General features: G+C 38.8%; 1 protein-coding gene across 1 annotated transcript in view; it reads left to right on the top strand.

Annotated features, from left to right (window-relative positions):
- Positions 1-23001, top strand: part of ULK4 (unc-51 like kinase 4) — a 540134-nt gene that overhangs the window by 88379 nt on the left and 428754 nt on the right. The window contains exon 19 of the mRNA XM_077754339.1: positions 10620-10781. Within this exon, the coding sequence (XP_077610465.1) occupies positions 10620-10781 (162 nt within the window). The remainder of the gene's footprint in view (positions 1-10619; positions 10782-23001) is intronic.

Below are 23001 nucleotides of genomic sequence, written 5' to 3'. Positions count from 1 at the left end.
CACATGTGCTACTCTTCAGTGGTTTGGTGTTGGCCAAGGTCTGGGTGACCCACCTGGTGGTATTTCCTGTATGGGAGGGTACTTGTGCTTCATAATCTTCCATGAGCTTCTGACTTGGGCCCCCTCTGAGTCTGACAACTTTCCTTTCCATTGCTTTGACCTTAATGTGTGTACGGTAGTAAGGAGCAGTTCCCTCCTTGGGGTCATTGCTGTATTAATCTCAGGAATATTTGGCAATAACCTTACATGATATATGTTTATATGTGCGTGGGAAAGGAAGGTGAGAAAGCTGACCTTTCTTTTAGGTATTTGTTTATTTTTATATTAATTTTTTTTTAAACATTGATTTATTTTTGAGGGACAGAGACAGAGTGTGAACAGTGGAGGGGCAAAGAGAGAAGGAGACACAGAATTCGAAGCAGGCTCCAGGCTCTGAGCTGTCAGCACAGAGCCTGATGCGGGGCTTGAACCTATGAACCATGAGATCATGACCTGAGCCGAAGTCGGGCATTTGACTGAGCCACCCAGACACCCTTGAAGTGTTTATTTTTATCTGGGTAGCTAGCAGCCTATTATTTTACAGTGACAAGCCAGAACCAGCTCCTAGAGAATTTCCACATATTTAGAGGAGAAGATTAATTTGTATATTTGTATCTAATCAACCACATCTTTTTTGATAACTTGCATAATATGTCTGTGTATGATTATAGGTGCTGAATTCACATGGCATAGGTTGTAGTTAAAAATATGAGGTCCAAAAAACATATAAATTGTGGGTTTTATTTCTTTTTGAATAATAGTTTATTAGATAATTTTGAAGTAACACTTATTTTAAGAGGACATTTAATTTCAATTTTTAAATTAGAGTTCTCTCTCTTTTTTATAAATGAAAACTAATGGTAGAGTTGCTTTTGTGTTTAATTAGAAAACACTAGGCTTGAATTAGAAGTACTAGAGATGTTAGACATTATGTGTATTATCTTTGAATTGTTTTAGACCTAAAGCAAAGGGAAAAATGAGTTAAAATTCTTTGGTTTTTGATATAAAAGTGGAAATGTTGAATTAGATCTTCTGATTTCGTTACTGTCACAGTTTAATGTTCTGATAAAGAAATGTGGGTGCCTCAACATCAGATTCTTTCTGGGTGCTCAGCACTCTGTTGGCGTTTCTGCAGTGAGAGTTGGCAACACGTATGTGGACTATGAAGGATCCAGTTTTTCTTTATTACTAGCCATAATTTTTCCTTGTGGTTGGGTACGGTGTATTTTATTGCTGGTACACGACAAGGAAGGGCTCCTGAGACTCCCCCTTCTTCAGGGGATCTGGGATGGAAACTGTGTAGAGGTTAAGAGATTCTCAGTATGTTGGGGGTTGAGTTGGGACGTGGACTCCCAGCACCCCAGGGCATCTCTCTTCCTCTTGCTATAGGGCTGGTGGTTCAGGGGGCTTCTACTCTTAGGAGGCCATGGGGACCAGAAGGTCCACCACCTGGTTACCGTAGCCATATTTATCGTCATAGCAGGAAATGAGCTTGACATTGAGAGCAATGCCAGCCCTAATATTGAAGGTGGAAGAGTGGGTGTCACTGTTCAAGTTGCAAGAGATAGCCCAGTCCTCAGTGTAGCCCAGGGTGCACTTGAGGGGGCCTTTCCATGCCTGCTTTACCACCTTGATGTCATCCTGTTTGGCAGCTTTCTCAAGGCGTTGGGTCAGATCCATGACTGACAGGTTGGAGGTGCGGACATGGAAGGCCACTCAACTCAGGGATGACCCTGCCTATAACTGTGGTGGTGCCAGTAGAAGCAGGGATGGTGTTATGGGGAGCCTCTTGGCTTTCATGCCACAGCTTCCCAGAGGGATTGACCACAGTCTTCTGGGTGGCAGTGATGGCATGGAGTCATGAGTCACGATTCTCTCCATGATGCCGAAGTTGTCATGGATGATCTGTTATGGAGGGGCCAAGAAGTTGGGGATGCAGGAAGCATTGCTGATAGTCTTCTCATGGTTCATGCTCATTACAAACATGGGGACTGCAGCAAAAGCAGGAGAGATGATGACCCTCTGGGCCCCACCCTTCAAGTGAGCCCCAACATTCTCAATGGTGGTGAAGACCCCGATGGACTTGACAACATATTTAGCACTAGCATCACCCCATTTGATGTTGGTGGGAAATAGGCTTTCCATCAATGACAAGGTTTCTGTTCTCAGCCTTGATTGTGCTGTTGAATTTGCTGTGGATGGAATACTAGAACATGTGGACTGTATAGTTAAGGTCAGTGAAAGGGTCACTGATGGTGACTATATCCAAGTTGTCAGAGTTAAAAGCAGCCCCGGCGACCAGGCACCCAAAACAGCCAAATTCATTTACTCTGACCTTCACCATCGTGTCTTGGGGACACGACTGGCCCCACATCAGAAGTTGTGAGTGTCTGTTGAATGGGGAGGACCAGAGAGCCACTATCTGTAATGTTTTGAATCCTATTCAGTAAGAGGCAAAAGGACTCCTTAAGGATGGAGTAACCTAATGTGTCTTGAAGTAAACGATTCAGAATGGCATGAGGAAGTGGTCCTGTTAGTACCAAGTGAGATAGATCAGCTTCCAGGGAGGTGGTGTGGGTAAGAAGACGAAGCATGGCATTTTACATGCAAGGGTGAGGTGGCATCTCATCTCCTCCTGTGGCAGGTGACTTCACAGAGGTTTCAGAGTTTGGCTTTGCTGAGCTCAGTATGTAAAAACTGGTGAAACATCAGTTATACCTTTCAAGAATTTATATTGGTTGGATTTCTGTTTAAATTTTTGATATTCTTTTGACTTACTCTTATCCCATTACATGTTTTGTAGTCTTAATAAATCCTTGGGGCACCTGGGTGGCTCAGTTGGTTAAGTGTCTGACTTCAGCTCAGGTCATAATCTTGCAGTCGGTGAGTTTGAACCCTGTGTTGGGCTCTGTGCTGACAGCTCAGAACCTGGAGCCTGCTTTGGATTCTGCCGCTCTCCCCCCACCCCCTGCTCCTTCCACACTCATGCTCTGTCTTGCTTTGTCACTCAAAAATAAATAAACGTTAAAAAAAAAATCCTGTAGCGCTTCTGTTTCTTTCTCATTTAATACCTATCCTTATAGTTTTTTCTACTTATTATTATTTTTAGCTTATGGTATCATATTTAGAGGAAATGGTATATGTATGATTTCAATCATTTAGGATTTGTTGAGACTTCTTTCATGACTTAGTATGTGTGTATATTCAGGGGAAAAAAAGGTGAATTGTGCCATTGTTGTATAATGTGGTTTTTTTCTGTCCATTAGGTCAGGCTTGTTAATCCGATTGATAGGGATATAAATCTTCTATATCTATGCTGATTGCTTTTTGTCTATCTTATCAGCTACTGAGATATGTTTTTAAATACTTTCTTTGTTAGGATTGCAATTTTGTTATATTTTGACTGGTTATTAATATGTAAAAATTTAGATTATATTTCCCTTGGTTTATTGACATTTTTATCATTATGTTGTTTCCTTAAAAAATCAACAGTAATGCTTTTTGTCCAAAGCCTATGCTGTCTGATATTAATTTGGTTATACCTTATTTTTAGCCTTTCTAGTTGAATAAATTTATTTTTAAATTTTTAAATTTTTAAAATTGTTTTTACTTATTTTTGAAAGGAAGAGACATAGCATAAGTTAGGGAGGGACAGAGAGGAAGACACAGAATCTGAAGTAGGCTCCAGCCTCTGAGCTGTCACCACAGAGCCTGATGCAGAGCTCAAACTCACAAACTACGAGATCATGACCTGAGCTGAAGTTGGATGCTTAACCGACTGAGCCACCCAGGTGCCCCAGATAAATTTATTTTTGATGTATTTCTTCATACTGTGTTTAACAAAATTTCTGCTTCATAGTTTTTCTTTAGTATTTAGTCCATTTATGTTTATTGTAGTTGTTGGTATAGTTGTATTTATAGCTGGCATCTTATTTTGTGCTTTCTTTTGTTTTGTGTTTATTTTTTATTCATGTCCTTTTGATTGCTTTTTTAATGATTACTTTTATTCTTTTAGTGGCTATTTTGTTGCTCTTGTTGAAATACATTTTTTTCCTGTGAATACAATTGTGGGTTGGCAGTATTTTTAACAATTAAAGATATTGTTTTAGTGTCTTCTGACTGCAACAAATTAGCTGCTAGACCAACTATGGCTCTTTTGAAGGAGATACTCTGTGAATCAAGTGAGGGCCTACTTATGCTTTTAGCCTTTGGACTTTTTTTTCTGCCATCTCCTCTCCCTAACACACACCTTTGGCCCCCAACTCAGATCAGTGGGGGAATCGGGGAAATGGGAGAGTTATTTTTTGTTAATCTCTGTTATATTTGGTTGTAGCCACTGGGAGCTCTAGCTTGACTTGGTGCTGGGTATGCATCTAACTTCCACCCTCTCCATCTCTCTCATTCCTTTTGTTCACTTTGTTAGACAAGTGCTCTCAGTGTAAACATCAGCTTAAGTGCTGATGGGTGGGTACTTCTCATGGTACCTCTCAGCGTTCTTACCTATTCAGTCACTGGCCTAACAATTTGGTCCTAGTTCACTGATGCTTTTAAGAAGGTTTGTTTATTTTCTTATTTTAAATTTAGCATTTAGAATGCTTTTAGAGGGACAGAGTTGTTCAGATATCTAGCCTGCTATATTGTAAGAAATAGAAATCCTGTTTTCTTGATTTAATGAGTTACAGTAAACCAGGGAAAATAAAGTCCAGATACCTTGGAGTCTTTAGAAGAGAGATCATAGTTTTGCTAAATCAACAAATGTGAAAATAGTGTCAATATTTTTTTGAGGAGAGAAGGGGCAGGGGGACAGGGAGAGAGAGAATCTTACAGGCTCCATGCCCAGCACAGAGCCTAATGTGGGGTTCAGTCTCATAACTGTGAGATCATGACTTGAGCTGAAATCAATAGTCAAGTGCTTGCTTAACAGAATGAGACACCTAGGCACCTCTAATGTCAATATTTTAGATGTTAATTTTAGTATTCCTTTTTGAAAAAGTAGGCATGTAGACTAAAATAACATTGGCAGCAAAGTTTTTTTAAGAGTGCCCACAATAGATTATTAGATCTACTTAACATTATTAAAAATCTGTGCAACTCTTCATTAATAAGCATCATCATTATAAGCTTATTTTCATAGTATCATTCCCTAATCACCATAACTTTTATCCTCATAATATGATAAAATGGGTCTTTGATTTGAGTGATGGATATTAGTTCAGTCCAGTTATCCCTTCTGAAGAGTTAATTAAGCAGAAAATAACACCGATCTTATTGCTTGTATTGCATCTCACAGGGGATTTCAGAAGGACTAGAATAGCTCTTTTCAGGTAGTAGCAAGTTGAATTGAACTGACAGCCTCACCGAGTTTATAGAGCACTAGATGACATATGGCTCCTTTCCAACCTGAGTGCTAAAATAGTGGTGGTTTTTCAGTACTAGGAATGAGTCCTCTAGGAATTGACTGACGCTTGTTGAAAGCACATGTTAAGGTATTTGAGAGGGTCCTTCCATAGCACTTTGCCCCACCTCTACATGCAGGGCAAAGGTTTCAGAACCTAATAAGACACAGAAAAGGCATAAAGGACAAAAATATCATACATGTATGTACTGAGAGTTAGGGTGGAGGATGTAGTTTAATACTTGTGGGCCAGTAGGTGTCCTTATATTGCACTCCCACATCAGGGAATCTTTGCAGCACTCAGGTACAGATGCACTCTCCAGGTGGGGTGCCTATCTAGGTAAGACTTGAGATGGGGAATATGAGAAAACAGCTCTGTGTGGGTGGACCTGGACTCAAGGAAAAAGGGGCAGGAGTTGAGCTGAGCAGTTAGGCATGCTCCATTTATTCTTTTCAAATTTACCGACTAGGCGAAGCATTTTGTTTTCTCTTGGGTATAATGAATAAAGGAACAGAGAAAGGATGAAAGGCTTATATCAATTCATTCTAGCCACATGAAGGAAACATCAGGAATGGGGAGGAAGCATTGAAGAAGTTCAGGTAGCTTTAAAACTCTTTCTAGCAACCTTACAACTCCTACTTTATGATATTTATAATTGGAAGAAAAGCTAACATATTAAAAATATATTACTTAAAAATATACTATTTTTTATGACCTAGGTTAAGTGTCCATGTATGTTATGCAATTTCCAAACTGACTTGTGTGTTATTATTTTTATAGTTGAAGAAGCTACAGCACAGAGGTGAAAATGTCCAAGGATATATAGCTAGTAGAATGTAAAACAGTGGTTTGAACCTAGATATAACTAGTATCTTCCCATTTTTTTTGCATTTTCATGAAAAATATATAATTTTTTGTTTGAAAAAGTATACATATGTACTATAACAATTCAAGCAATGTCTAAAGTAGAATTATTGGACCCCACAACTCACACCTATTATACTCACCATTAACAGGTATTGTATCTCTTTCTATGCCCTTTTTTTTAACTTAGATATTTACATATGCATAATTTCTTGTTAAATGGGATTATATTCTACATACAATTTTTAATGTAGATTTCAATATTTGAATTGACACGTAACTTACATAAAATACTCAGATATTCAGGGTGTGTGTATTGCAAATATTTTTTCCTAGCCTAAGACATCATGAGGCAGTAACGTTGTCATTTTGAGCAGAAGTTTACGATTTTTATGAGGGTTAATTTAACAATTTTTTCTTTTATGCTTATGCCTTTTTCCTAACAAAGCTTTGCCCGCCCGATACTCTTTATGATCTTGAAAAGAAGCTTTTTTGCTTTCGCTTTCCCATTTAAGTCTGTGACTAATCTCAGATTAACTCATGAATATAGAGTTATTTTGGGATGTTTTATGGTTCATTGTATACTCTAACATGGTAATGTTTTGTGGGATCTTGAAAAGAATATTGTATTTTACTTTTGTTGAGTATTCTGTCAATGTCAAAGTTGGTTGATAGTGTTATCTTTCTGAATCCTTACTGACTTTCTGGCTGCTTGTTCTGTCAGTTATTGAGAAAAGCGTATTGAATTTCCCAGCTAAAATTGTGGATTTTTCTATTCTCTCAATTTTATCAGTTTTTGCTTCAGGTATTTTGAAGTTCCATTATTAAGGAGCATAAATAATTAGGATTGTTCTATTTTCTTGTTGAATGACTTTTTTTTATTAATCTCTGTGAAGTGACCTTGCTCCCTTGGAGATACTCTTTGCTCTGAAATCTTGTTTCTTTTGGAATCTACTTTTCTGAGTAGTATAGCCACTCTAGCTTTCTTCTGGTTCATGTTAGCATGATATATATTTTCCATTCTTTTACTTTTAACCTGTGAATTTATATATAAGGGGGTTTCTTGCAGACAGCTTTTATGTGAATCTTGCTTTTAAAAAAATCTAATTTGAGAATCTCTACCTTTTAATTAGCGTGTTTAGACATTTATATTTAGTGTAATTGTTGACGTAATTAGATTTAAATCTGCCATAGTGTATTTTGTGTTTTATTTGTCCATCTGTTGTTTTGTTTCCTTTTCTCTCTTCCTGCCTTCTTTTGGATTGACTTTTGAATGATTCCACCTTATCTCCTTTATTGTGAGTTTTTTGTAGAGTACATCTCTCACTTATCACAGTTGACCTTCAAGGAATGGTATGTAGGTTCATATGTAATATATAACAACTTTATATAAGAACCTTATACCAGAACTTCCTTTATATAATGATATACTTACTGCATATAATTTATATACACTATGTAAGAACCCTACATAAGTTCATTACACCAGAATACATCTAGTACTCCATTTCTGTCCTTTCTGTTATCATATATTTTACTACTACATTGCTTTTTGTTTTTTTTTTCAGTTTTATTGAGGTATGATTGAAAAAATTGTAAAATAGTTAAAGTATATGGAGTGATAATTTGATATGCATATACACTGTGAAAGGATTCCCTTATTTGAATTAATTAAAATATCAGTCACCTCATGTATTTACCTCTTTCCACTTTGTTTTACATTAGATCCTCAGACCTGATTCATTTTATAGCTGAAAGTTTGTACCCTTCACAAACCTCTCTCTGTTTTTCCCCACCTTTATCTTTGATTTTGAAAGTTGTTATTGTTGGATATACATTTGTGGGTTGACAGTTATCTTTTTCTTTCTTTTGATTCTTTAAAGATATTGCTCCACTATCTTCTGGTTTGCACTGTTTCTAATGAAGAGTTTCCTGTCATCCTTATCTTCCTTCCTCTCTACATAATGTGTCTTTTTCCTCTAGCTGCGGTTAAGTGTTTCTCTTCAGTACTGCATTTTAGCAGTTTGATTATGATGTGCCTTGGTGTGATTTTTGTTCTTGTTGTTGTTCCTTCCTACTTGAGGTTCGTTGAATTTCTTAAATTGACAGTTACCAGTTTTTAAGAATTAAAAAATTTTCGGCCATTATTTCAACCTTCCTCCACTCCTGTCACCTTTGGGATTTTCATCGCACATACATTAGGTTGTTTGAAGTTGTCCTGTATGGTTCACTGATGCTTTGATGCTCTGTTCTATTTTTCCCCCCTTTTCATTCTGTGTTTATTTTGGGTAGTTTTAATTGCGAATTGCCATGTCTTCAAGTTCATTAACCATTGGATCTGCAGAGTCTAATCGGTTAATCCGGCTCAGTGTATTTTTCATTTTTAGACTAATTTCTAGCCTTTTGGGCCATTTTTGTATCTTCTATTTCACTTTCTTAAAAGTTTATTTATTTTGAGAGAGAGTGTGCACGCATAGGGGGAGAGGGAAGAGAGAGGGTCCCAAGCACTGTCAGTGTGAAGCCTGAGGTGGGGCTCCATCCCACAACCCTGGGATCATGACCTGAGTCAAAGTTGAGAGCTGAATGCTTAACCAACTGAGCCACCCATCACCCGTATTACACTTTTTATCATGCTTATGCTTTCTTCTTCTTTCTTGAGTATATAGACTATAGTGGCCATTTTAATATACTTTTCTTCTTAGTCTGTCATCTGTGTCATTTTACTGATTGGGTTTTCTTCCTAGGAATCCTGTTTTTCTGCTTTTTTGCATGTGTGGCCATGTTAAGTGGATGTCGGACATTGTGCTTTTCATATTGTTAGGAGTGTTGTATTCTTTTTAAAAAAAGTTTATTTTAAATAATTTTAAAGTTGTTAAAAAAAGTTTTGTATTTTTTCTTCAGCTCATTTAAGTTACATGGAAACAGTTTGATCCTTTTAGAGGCTAGCTTTTAAGCATTGTTAGGACAATCTGGAATAGCCTTTAGTCTCATGTCACACCATCGAGACAATAACTTTTTTGGGACATTGCCTTGTATTTTGAATGGTCTTTGGCTGATTGCTACACTAATTATTCCCAGCCCTTAGTGATTCCTGAGGATTGTTCTGCATAATCCTTTAGATTTTAAAATTATCTTTCATTTTTATACTATGCTCCTATTGTGTATTTTTCAGATTATTTCAGCCTTAAAAATTTTTTTTTAAATATATTTTTTAGTTATTTCTAGGAGAGAGAGAGAGAGAGACAGCGTGAGCAAGGGAGGGTCAGAGAGAAGGAGGTACAGAATCTGAAACAGCCTCCAGGTTCTGTCAGCACAGAGCCCAACGTGGGGCTCGAACCCACGAACCGCGAGATCATGACCTAAGCGAAAGTCGGACGCTTAACCGACTAAGCCACCCAGGCGCCCCCCAAAAAAAATTTTTTTAAAGTTTTAATTTAAATTCCAGTTAGTTAACATACAGTGTAATATTAGTTTGAGGTGTAGAATTTAGTGATTCATCACTTCCATGCAACACCTAGTGCTCATCACAAGTGTACTCCTTAATCCTCATCACCTATTTCACCTATCTCCCTGACCACCTCCTCTCTGGTAACCTCAGTTTGTTCCCTATAAACCAGTCTCATGGTTTAACCCCTTGTCCCTACCCCCACCATGTTCATCTGTTTTGTTTCTTGAATTCCACATAGGAGTGAAATCATATGGCATTTGTCTTTCTCTGACTGACTTATTTAGCTTAGCATTATACTCTCTAGCTTCATCCACATTATTGCACATGGCAAGATTTCATTCTTTTTGATGGATGAGTTATTTTGCAGTGTGTGTGTTTGTGTATGTATACATATCACATCTTCTTTATCCATTCATCAGTCTATGGACATTTGGGCTTTTTCCACAAATTGGCTATTCTTGATAATGCTATTATAAATATGGGGATACATGTATTCCTCTGAATCACTATTTTTGTATCCTGGAAGTAAATACTTAGTAGTGCAATTGCTGGATCACAGGTAGTTCTGTTTTTAACTTTCTGAAGAACCTCCATACCGTTTCCCAGAGTCAGCCTCTTTATTAAAATATGTTAAAATTCTGTTATGCTAGGTTTTAGAGATGAAATGATGAAATTGGTTTAGTGATTAAAGTGTAATAATTTCATAATAGCCTAAAAGAATGATCACACCTACCAAAATACATAAAACACGCAGGGGCAGATGAAACACTCCTGACATCAGGCCTTTATCTGCAGTGGTTATGTAGAAATTTCATGGATGCATATATCTCTTACTAAATAACCCCCTTTTCTTCTTCTCTCTCATTCTCTAGGAAGAACGTGTTGTGAATCACCTGGCAGCAAAGACTATTGAAAATGTCTGCACTACCTTTTCTGCTCAGGCCCAGGGCTTTATTACAGGAGAAATTGGACCCATTTTATGGTACTTATTCAGACATTCCACTGTTGATTCTCTCAGGATAACAGCAATATCGGTAAGAGCATCTTTTAGGGATATATCTGGGTATATTTAAACACCAAGTTTGAAGAATTGTGCCAGAAACAGAGGAAATCTCACTGGATAAGTAGGACACAGAAATATCAGAATAATGTATTTAGTGAGAACAATAATTTTCTCCTAAAGCAAATTTCAAAACGGGGGCCAGAAAACCTTGGGACCGGTGGGAAATTCTAGTAGGACCTTGTACGACCGTATCAGTTTAAAAATTATTCGGGAGCGCTAGTGGGTAGGGTACAGCATTTGTTTTGGTTTATATTTAGTGTTCCCGACTTTTCCTGTTAGCTTCCTCTTTCAGATTTTCTGCTAAATGCATTTATCATGAATTAATTATAAAGTGGGTTCATGTTAATGTTCAGGCATCTGTGGTTTTGCAGCTTTTATATTTTGATTGGTTGTCTGCTTCTTTGCACACATGGTTGTACTGACTTGGTATAAAAGATAATTATGTATGGAGATGTGTTAACAGGGTTGTATCAATTTAATAGTCTGTTGAACAAATACAACCCTTGCTCACGTGATTTATGAAAATACTCTTTTTGATCACGGGTTTCATCTTTCTGTTTCCTGCTCATTCTTGCACTTTCCCTTTTGTCCCTTGTTCTCTTTCCTTCAGCCTCCAACCTACATTTTTCTCTTGCATCCTCAGTACATGACTTTCCCTCATTCTTCCCAGAGAATATCGAGCTCCAGTGGTAATTATCCCAGTGTATGTCTGCCATGTCTGTAGACCTGTTTACATCTACACCTGTGCTGTCTTCCCTCCTGTTACACTTGATGAGCTGTCTCTTCTGCAGAGACCAACCTCGCCATGTTTCTTCAGATCTTCCTGTTCCCTCCTTGGGAATCTCACTCAAATAGTTATTTTTCTTCTTTCCTAAATCTTTTTATTTATGATTTTTAAAAATGTTTATTCATTTTTGAGAGAGAGAGAGAGAGGGAGGAAGGGGGTAGAGAGAGAGGGAGACACAGAATCTGAAGCAGGCTCCAGGCTCTGAGCTCTCAGTACAGGGCCTGATGTGGGACTCGATCTCATGAACAGTGTGTGAGATAATGACCTGAGCCAAAGTTGATGCTTTACCGACTGAGCTACCTGGGCGCCCGTTTTTCCTAAATCTTTAACCCTCTTCTCTACTAGATCCTTCTAATTAGCATTCATGTATTCTTTACCCTGGTAAAAAATAAAAAAAATACACACACACACACACACACACACACACACACACACACACCGAAGTGTCTATGGACTGCATATCTCCCTTCATGGCCATACTTCTTTTAAGAGTAATTGCTACAGAGACACCTGGGTGGCTCAGTTGGTTAAGTGTCCAACTTCGGCTGAGGTCATGATCTCACAGCTTGTGAGTTTGAGCCCCTGTCAGGCTCTATGCTGACAGCTTAGAGCGTGGAGCCTGCTTCGGATTCTGTGTCTCCCTTTCTTTCTACCTCTCCCTCACCCACGCTCTATCTCTTTCTCCTTCAAAAATTAACATTTAAAAAATAAAATAATAAAAAAAGAGTTACTGTTACAATCTATTACTCCTTTCTAGCCCGTTTCCTCTTTAACCCAATGTGGTATCTGTCCTAAAATGGTACAGAGGCTGATCTTGCTAAGATCACCACTGACTTTCATGTTGCTAAATCCTGAGGATATTTATGGAGATTTTCCAGTTCTTATCTTAAATTGACCTATGTAATTTTGAAGAGTAAGGGCTAACACTTCTGCTTACTGAATATCATTAAGCAAAGGATATGTAGCATCTGTCTGTCTTTCACACACACACACACACACACACACACACACACACACACACACACACGCTTCTGGAGCCATATGATTTCGAAATGACAGAAAAGAATCCTAATTATGGTATTAGTATTTACATAAAGATTGTCAGAAAGAGTTTGCACAGTCTATCAGTAAACTTCCTCAAGGCCTATAGGAATCTTAGAACATCCATTTTCGTCCTGGACCTTAAAAGAAAATGTCTTCCTTTAATTGGGTTTATGTTATTTTCTTTTAGTATTATTATTATTAACATTTATTTATTTTTGAGAGAGAGAATGAGTCGGGGAGGGGCAGAGAGAGAGGGAGACACAGAATCTGAAGCAGGCTCCAGGCCCTGAGCTGTCAGCACAGAGCCTGATGAAGGGCTTGAACTCATGAACCGCGAGATAATGATCTTAGCTGAAATCCAGAGTTGGACACTTAACCGACTGAGCCGCCCAGGTGCTCCTCTTAATTTTTCTGTCATTTTCTATTCTATTCTGTTCATTTCTATTCTATTCTGTCATTTTCTGTCATTTTCTATTGGGTTCCTGTCATTTTCATCTTTATACTCAAGCGTGGTTTCTTTTCTTGGTGAAGTTGTTTCCAGTTCCCACCAAAGTTGTGTACCTTCTAGCCCTTTCTTTACCTGAGCCATTAAATTTCGCACTTTGATTTTGGGGTTCATATATACGTGTGTGTGTGTGTGTGTGTGTGTGTGTGTGTATGTACATATATGTATATGTACTTTTTACTTTTTGAGAGAGAGTGCACAAGCGGGAGAGGGGCAGAGAGAGGGAGAGAGAGAAAATCCCAAGCAGGATCTGCACTGTCAGCACAGAGCCCGTGTGGGGCTCCATCCCACAAACTGTGAGATCATGACCTGAGCCAAAATCCGGAGCTGCACGCTTAACCAACTGAGCCAGCCAGGTGCCCCTCTTATATTTTGTTCTTAGCACTCTTCTGAATCATTAATTTTTCACTGAAGTTTTGCAAGTTGTCCCCTAACATTCTCGCTTAGCTTTGAGCCAGGCTCCTATTTGATATCCTGCATTTCGTATGGTTTTCCTATCTCTTTAACCACCTCCAGTATGAAATAGTCCCTCAGTCTTGTTGTACTTCATGTCCTTGACAGTTTTAAAGACTATAGGGCTTTTATTTTGTAGGGGGGTGTCCACCTGTGTGTGTGGTGCTTCCTCATGAAACCTCCTGAGCACCGCTGAGGAGGACGGCCTGTAGCCAGGCTGTGAGGGCTGCCATGTGACGACCGGCTGTCTGTATTTCTCCTCCGTTGGAAGTTGGCACACGTGTTCTATAATATAAGGGCCAGATAATAAATATCTTAGGCTTTGCAGGCCACGTATAGTCTCTGTTACACATTCTTTCTCTTTTGTTTTCTACAACCCTTTAGAAATGTAAAAACCATTCTTACTGTATACCTCACAGGCTGTGGAAAACAGGCCATTGGTACTGGTTGGTGCTATATTGTAAGGAAGCTCCTTCCCTCCTCCCACATGTATGTGTGTATTTCTACCATTATTATGATGAAGAACTATTCAGTGGCTCTTAATGTGATTCTACTGCTCCTATTATTATTTGTATTATTATTTGTTTGGATGCTGAAGTCATCCTAGATCTGGCCACTGTGATCCCTTCAAGCTGGCTTCTGTGTTCCATGGACCTCATTCTGTCATTGTTTGAGCATGTGGTTATCTTCTGACACCACACGATGTTCTGGGTTAACATGTCCTTCCTCTCCGCTAGCTCTGGACTCCGTCGTTTCTTCAGGGAACCTGTGGTATTTAGAAGACAGGATCGGCGTGGTCTTTGTGCTTCTCGCTTTTGGGTGTCTTTGCTTCTAGACCTTCTTAATATTCAGAGTTAGAAAAAATCCTATCCAGACACACATACATTTATAAATGCCTGTGTGTGTGTGTGTGTGTGTGTGTGTGTGTGTGTATCATTGTACATATTTGGAACAAAACTCATGCATTCGTATCGACACCTCCAATTTTAATCCAATCCTGTAAGATTCCTTCTGGCCTTCTGACTTTCCACGTTTGTAAATCCCTTCTCAGAGACCAACCTGGTTTCTCTTGTTCTCTGTACCTGTACTGATTGGTTCAGTCAGCAAATTCAGGGCTCCATCCCGTCTGGCCACCTTTGCTGTATCATCCTCTGTCTTCCTTGCCACTGCCACTCGGGCACGGTTGCCCCCTCACCTCAGGAGGGGAAGGTGAGAGGAGGTGGATTAGGGGAAACGAAGGGCGAGGTGTCATTTTTCATACTTTCCGTGCCCTTAATTCCTTCCACCTCACTGCTCTCATGCGGCTACTGAGCCTGTCCCGGGGTGCTCATTCTGAAGTCTGTCTGGCCCCGTCTACCTCTCTCTGCAGCTGTGCTGCTCCTGCCATAGTCCAGGTGCCACCGTCTTTCTCTGCGGCGACCTCCTCACTGGCCTGCCCGTGGTCAGGCTGCCCCACCGACATCACTGTCCACGCAGAGTGCACTTCATGCAATCACGTCTCCCCTCTCTCGGCTGCTGAAACATTCCAACAGCTTTCCACCATTTTCCCTAAAGGATCGGCACAAGTAGAAGTTCCAAATTGGTGAGCGCTTTCCCTTTCAGGGCAATGTTAGTTATTTAAGCAGGTAACACATTTTGCTACATGAATTAGTTATCTTAGCTTATTGGATTATAATTCCTTATTGATTATGAACTGCTCTAAAGCCACGGCTGCATCTTGTTTGTCTCTCTGTTTGAAGTCTGGTCTTTGATGACACTTTAGGAGTTTTCCTCCAGAGGTTGAGAGGGGGCCTTCGCCTCCACATCGTGAGTAGGTGTTTAATAACATTAAACATGCCTCTGTACTGTGGGGACCAGAGGAAAGAGTTCAGAAAGGTTCTGCTAGTAATAAATGTGTGTGGGATACAGTACGAGATCACTGTTGGGGAATCCTGAAACAAAGTTTTTCTAATAACATAATCTTAAGATTGGTTCTGCCCCATAAACAGATTTCCACGGTGATTTATTAAAGACTGAGTTTACAGGAACTGAAAATACACTTTCTGAAGACCCTTCACACAGATTCCTAGCAGGGACACTCGATTCCCCCTCAGCATACCTTACAGGGCTGAGCTCCCCTTCTCCTCTCCTTTTCCAGATTCTCTTAGGAATATGCGCTGAAGGTTAATGTACTCACTTGGTGCTAGAGATGAGAATTGTTATCATAACCTTTAAGATCTTAGATGGTTTGGCCCGTGTCTATTTTTTGTTTTGTTTTTTTTTTTTTTTTTGGTCATACCTCCAAAAGCTCATTTTCTCACTCTCTCTGCTTCAACCACTTTGTTCTGACATTTTCTAGAATTTCCAAGCATTTTCTGCCTCAGGACTTTCCCCCTTGCTATTCCCTATGCCTGGATGCTCTTTTCACATGGCTGAGCCTTCATCTTTCAAGTATCAGCTTAATTTTTTTAATGTTTCTTAATTTTTGAGAGAGAGCACACACACATGCCTGAGTCAGGGAGGGGCAGACAGGGAGCGAGACAAGGAATCCAACGCAGGCGCCAGGCTCTGAGCTGTCAGCAGAGTCTGATGGGAGGCTTGACCTCATGAATCGTGAGATCATGACCTTAAGACTGAGCCACCCAGGCACCCCTCTGGTAGCACATCTCCTGGCCCCTCAAATCTCTTTGTATTTTTGCTTATAGCAATGACTGTAGATCTATTTATGTAATGTATATGAACACGATTTTTCCTATTAGCATTACTCCTGGAAAGTAGGAGCCCTTTTCCTTTTGTTCTCTTCCTGAACACATGGAAGTGCTGATGGGTACTGAGTGATGGGTACTAGGTAGGTCCCTATTAACCAGAGGAATGCCTGAGCCCTGGCTAGAGAGCAGAGGTGCTCAGTGTTCGCGTGCCGATCTGCTACCTGTCTGCTTGTAACAGTTTGTGTCTGCTGCCTTTGTCACTGATTTTCTTACCCATTTCTCCCGGTCATCTCTTGGTCCCATAGATTCCCCTATACCAATGTGGTCCCCAGACCAACAGCATCAATATCACCTGGGATCTTGTTAGAAATACAGGTTTTTGGCCCCTGCCCCAGACCTGCTGAATAGGACTGACTCTCTGGGGGGAAAGGCTCAGTAATCTGCAAGTTAACAAAGCTCCAGGCAGTTCTATCCCTTGTAGCTCTTGTAAAATACCCATTTCCTGTGGAGTGAAAGATGGTGAATTTCTCCTTCCCACTCAGGAATGCCACTTTGGCTTAGGGATTGGTTATTGGGTAGAGTGGACCTGCCTTAGGAAATGTATTGAGTGGATAAAAATGAACACTAGAATTATTAGGGTTCCAGGGAATCTGTTAACTATAGTGGGAATCAGAGAGGCCTGTAGATTAGATCAAGTAAGATGGCCGCTAGGAGAGAGAGAACTGGGGTAAGCATAATTACTGATGGGCTGAGAGGAAGAGGGTAAAAAGTAAAGAGTTTTACAGCATATGGTTTTCACCGGAGTTGGCAGGAAGCTTTTTCAAGCAATACTGACTACTTCCTCCACTTCATACACTCCCTGCCCCTATTCTGATCTATCTTAAGACCTCTTAGGAATCAGATGAGAGTGTGTGTGGTTTAGAAAAGCTCCCAAGGTAATTTTGATAGGACATACAAAAAACAAAACAAAACAACAACAAAAAAAAATGCCAAAAACAAAAGACAAACTAGAAATGGTTTTTAAAGCTTTTATTCCACGGTGATTCTGTCCATGTTTATAATAGATATGTGGCCTCCACTTGTGACTTAGTCTATTTCTTAGAAATTGCTTTTATGATATAGACTTTCAGGAATTCTGGAGGTAACACCATGTTCTTTTTGAAGCACACTTTTGAAGTGAATTTGGACTAGAAGTGTTTTTTCCCCAGTTTTGAAATATAGTCTCAAGCACTATTTTAATAAGTAAATATTTCAAAACCGGATCACTGAAGATCACACTTGAGATTTGATTTTTTTTGATTCAGAAAATACAAGCACTAATGTGTTATTGAGCCCCCATGAAGCTCTCAACTGTGTTTGATATCCAGAAGTGGAGGGTTAAAGGTTATTGTCTGCATGAGCTTTTTAAAATGGAAAGTCTGTTAGACTTCCGAGCGGCATTCTGAAGATGAGACTTTCTAGTTGCTCTCATATTGGTTTGAATACATTTAGAAGTAGTCTGGACAAATCTTTTATCAAGAAATGTCCTCGTTATGATCATGTAGGGATTTTGTACTGATAGAAAGTCCATTTTGCTGTGAGAGCTGCTCTAACAATTTTTAAAATGCCAATGACAGTCTTTTGTGTCTTGAGGTCTCTTTTGGGAGAACTCTTAATTTTGCTCAAAAGTTCTGATTGTAACATGACCCTTAGGGACTCCATTTAACATGCTCTTTTGGGCCACCTGCGTGGCTCAGTTGGTGACCTGTCCAGCTCCTGATTTTGGCTCAGGTCATGATCTCACAGTTCATGAGATGGAGCCCTGTGTCAGTCTCCATGATGACAACATGGAGCCTGCCCAGGTTTTCATCCTCTCTGTGAGGAAATAAATAAACTTAAAAAAATTTTTTAAGTCTTGGATTAAATAATGAAATAATTCTGTTTTGATTTTATACAGCAGTCTTCTTAGATACCTTATAAATGAGTTATTTTTTAAGTTTATTTATTTTGAGAAAGAGTGAGTGCAAGCATGCAGCTGTACAAGCAGGGTAGGGGCAGAGAGAGATGGAGAGAGGGAGAATCCCAAGCAGCCTCTGCACTGTGAGTGTGTAGCCTGACATAGGGCTGGATCTCATGAACCACTGTGAAATCATGACCTGAGCTGAAATCAAGAGTTGGATGCTTAATCCACTGAGCCACCCAGGAACTCCTAAATGAGTTTTAAAAATTTTCATGTTCTGGAATCAGAGAGATTTGTTTTTAGTGAATTCATTTTTCATATTCTTGTTTTCAGATATTAGTTGCTACTTTCTACTGAAAAATACACAATTTGGGCTTTAGACTTCAAAAGCCCAAATGTGCTTTAATGGTTTCCAAACCATCATGCCTAACTTAGCCATCCATAACTCCTATGGGAAGAAGAGGAGAGACTGAAATACAATTTGAAAGGTGTCCAAAGTAGAGTTTGATTTTTTTTTTCCGAGTATTTCAATCTGATATGGCTATCTGTAAATGAATACAGATCCCTGATATATGTTTGAAATAGTCAGTGATTATTGTTATGTTTTCTAACTTTATTGAGATGTCATTGACATAACACTGTAAGTTTAAGATGTACCACGTGTTGGTTTGATACATGTGTACATTGCAAAGTGATTACCACCATAGGGTTAGCTAACCCCTGCATCACATCACATGATTAGCATTTCTTTTTTGTGGTGAGGACATTTACAATTTATTCTCTTAACAACATTCACATATATACAACAATTTTATGAGCTGGAATCACCATGATGTACATTAGATTCCCGGAATTTACTCACCGTGAAACTGGAAGTTTGTACTTGTTGACCAACATTTTCCCATCTTCTGTATTCCCTAAACTCCCTGGTAGCCACCATTCCAGTCTGTTTCTATGAGCTCAGCTTCTTAAGATTCCATATGTAAGTACTTAGATATTCTACAGTATCAGTCTTTCTCTGGTTTATCTCACTTAGCATATGGCCTTAAAGGTCTACCCATGTTGTTGCAAATGGCAGAATTTCCTTTTTTTTCTCATGGCTGAATAGTATTCCATTGTATATATATGTTACATATATACCACATCTTCTTTATCCATTCATCCAGTGATGGACACTTAAGTTGTTTCCATGTCTTGGATATTGTCAGTAAGGCTGCAGTGAGCATGGGGATACAGATATATCTTTGAGATCCTGTTTTCAGTTGTCAGTGATGATGGTCCCGTATGATAATTTGTTTCAGCAGAACAGTATGTTCTTAGTGCTTTGCAGATGCTCCATTTTCAGTGCGTTTGTAATTTCAGCTACCGTAGTAAATACTCATTATTAATAATGCAAACTTTCCTTCAATGTTTATTCCCTGTAACTATAAAATACCTAATACAGTAATGGCATCAGAACATAATTGGAAATTATTATATAATAATATGCATTTATTTAAAAACTTTGAACAGCACATATGTAAAAGGGTAAAGACTTTCTTGTCTTTTCTCCGCTTCTTACCTCCCAGTCCCACCCCCAGGAGACAGCTTTTGGAGAGGGTCCCTCTAGATGTTCATGGTTCCTAGTTGTATTATCTTTCCCTTTCTGGTTATAATAAGGTCACATTAGCATTTTCATGAGGATTAGAAGTAAGGTTTAACACTGAGTAAATATATTTACTTTAAACTATTCATTTTGGTGGAAGATTGAGTTTATACTAAACAACACTTGTTTTCCTATTTTATCAATAGGAATAACTTTTAAAGGAAGTTCATTTTTGGAGGTAGAAAAAATGTTTAATTTTTTCCCTGAGATTTTCAAGAAGTTGGAAATATTTTTGAAGTTTTTATCTTTTTCTTTTGACATATTTCTAACCATTTTTCTATTTAGTCTTTTCAGTATTGATCAAGGTATATGTGCAACATTATCAGTCAAGGTTATGGATCTGTTTAAAATATAAATCAGGAAGAAGGAGATTACAGGACATTAATTACAATGAATGCTTTTGTAAAACTGTTTCTGGCTTAAGTTTATTTCTCTTTGTAGTCTCCCATATATGCACAGAATATGACCATCCTTTTTTTGCATAAACCTTTGAGGTCTTCCCCTTGGTTGCTTATGGCACAAAATTCAAAACTCCTGGTTTAGTTGAGCAACTCTGGCTTCAGCTTGCTCTTCCAGGGAACCATCACATTTTCCCCTTTCCTACTGTCTGCTTTTCCTTCTCCACCTGAAGTATGTTATCACAGCATCAACCTCCACTTCTTAAAACATGCTCTGCATCCCCGTGTCTCCATGTGAGCACATGTTCTCCTCTCTCTGGCTAGAAGACAGTATACATACAGTTCACATATGCTGTTGTACTAGTTGCAGATGTACAATATAGTGATTCCGCTATTCTATATATCACTCAGAGCTCATCATGATAGGGGTGCTCTTTAATTCCTCCCCACCCCCACCTCGGGCAGCCGTCAGTGTGTTCTGTATAGTTAAGAGTCTATGTCTTGGAGTCACAGAGGACTCCTCTCAGACGTAATTTGAATCGATCTTCTGCAGGACATATCATAGTGAAAATTGCAAAATATAATGACAAAGAGAGAATTCTGAAAGCAGCTATGGAGAAAAGGGCCCTAACATACAAAGGGAAACCTATCAGAGTGGTGACAGACCTATCTACTGAAACTTAGCAAACCAGAAAGGAATGGCAGGAGATCTACATGTGGTGAACAGAAAAGATATGCAGCCAAGACTCCTCTATCCAGCAAGCCTGTCATTCAGAATAGAAGGAGAGATAAATGTTTTTCCAAATAAACAAAGATTGAAAGAATTTGTCACCACTAAGCTAGCTCTACAAGAAATCCTGAGGGGGATTCTATGAGGGAAATGTTACAAGGAATGTAAGATGATAGAGACACACCACAAGCATGAACCCCACAAATAACACAATGACTCTGAACCCATATATTTCAATAATAACACTGAATGTAAATGGACTGAATGTCCCAATCAAAAGACATAGGGTAGCAGAATGGATAAAAAAAAAAAAAATCCATCTATTTGCTGTCTACAAGAAACTCATTTTCGACAGGAGGACACCCTTAGATTGAAAGTAAGGGGATGGAGAAATATCCATCATGCTACAGGAAGTAAAAAAAAAAAAAAAAAGCTGGAGTAGCTATACTTATATCAGACAAACTGGTATTTAAAGTAAAGACAGTAACAAGGGATGAAGAAAGGCGTTACATGGGAGCACCTGAATACATAAAACAATCACAAACAGAAACGGTTTTATCGATAAGAACGTGCTAATAGAAGGGGACTTTAATACCCCACTTACAGCAGTGGACAGATCAACTAGATAGAAAATCAATATAGACACAATGGACTTAAATGACACATTGGGCCAGATGGATTTGACAGATAAATTTAACACTCTACATCCTGAGGCTATGAAATTCACATTCTTCTCAAGTGTGCATGGCACATTCTCCAAGATAGATCACATATTGGGACATAAAGCAGCCCTCAATAAATACAAAAGAATTGAGATCATACCATGCACACTTTCAGATCACAATGCTATGAAACTCGAAATCAATCACAGGAAGAAGTGTGGAAAACCCCCACAAACATGGAGGCTAAAGAACACCCTACTAAAGGATGGATGGGCCAATCAGGCAATTAGAGAAGAAATTAAAAAATATATGGAAACAAATGAAAATGAGAATACAACAATCCAAACCCTATGGGATGTGGCGAAAGCAGTCCTAAGAGGAAAGTACATTGCACTCCAGGCTTATTTCAAGAAATTAGAAAAAGCGCAAGTGCAAAATCTAAAAGTGCACCTAAAGCAGCTAGGGGGAGAACAACAAGAGCACCCGAAACCCAGTAGGAGAAGAGAAATAATACAAATCAGGGCAGAAATAAATCATATAGAAACCAAAGAAATGGTTGAACAGATCAATGAAACCAAGAGTTGTTTTTTTTTGAAAAAATAAACAAAATTAACAAACCTCTAGCCATGTTTCTCAAAAAGAAAAAGAGAGCACTCAAATAGACAAAATCATGAATGAAAACGGACTGATTACAACCAACCCCTCAGAAATCTGAGCAATTATCAGGGAATACTATGAAAAACTATATGCCAACAAACTGGACAGCATAGAAGAAATGGACAAATTCCTAAACACACATGCACTACCAAAATTCACACTGGAAGAGATAGAAAACCTGAACGGACTCATAACAAGTGAGGAAATCGAATCACTTATCAAAAATCTCCCAACAAATAAGAGCTCTGGGCCAGGTGCTTCCCTGGGGAATTCTACCAGATATTTAAAACAGAATTATTACCCATTCTTCTCAAGCTATTCCAAAACAGNCAACCCCTCAGAAATCTGAGCAATTATCAGGGAATACTATGAAAAACTATATGCCAACAAACTGGACAGCATAGAAGAAATGGACAAATTCCTAAACACACATGCACTACCAAAATTCACACTGGAAGAGATAGAAAACCTGAACGGACTCATAACAAGTGAGGAAATCGAATCACTTATCAAANTGCTCATGGATTGGAAGAATAAATATAGTTAAAATGTCCTTACTACCCAAAGCAATCTACACATTCAATGCAATCCCAATCAAAATTACACCAGCATACTTCTCAAAACTAGAACAAACTATCCTAAAATTTGTTTGGAATCACAAAAGACCCTTAATAGCCAAAGTCA

Source organism: Crocuta crocuta, unplaced genomic scaffold (genome assembly GCF_008692635.1).
Source record: "Crocuta crocuta isolate KB4526 unplaced genomic scaffold, BGI_CrCroc_1.0 scaffold70, whole genome shotgun sequence".
NCBI lineage: Eukaryota > Metazoa > Chordata > Mammalia > Carnivora > Hyaenidae > Crocuta > Crocuta crocuta.
Note: the sequence above shows the minus strand (reverse complement) of the source record. Positions and strands in the feature narration are given on the sequence as shown.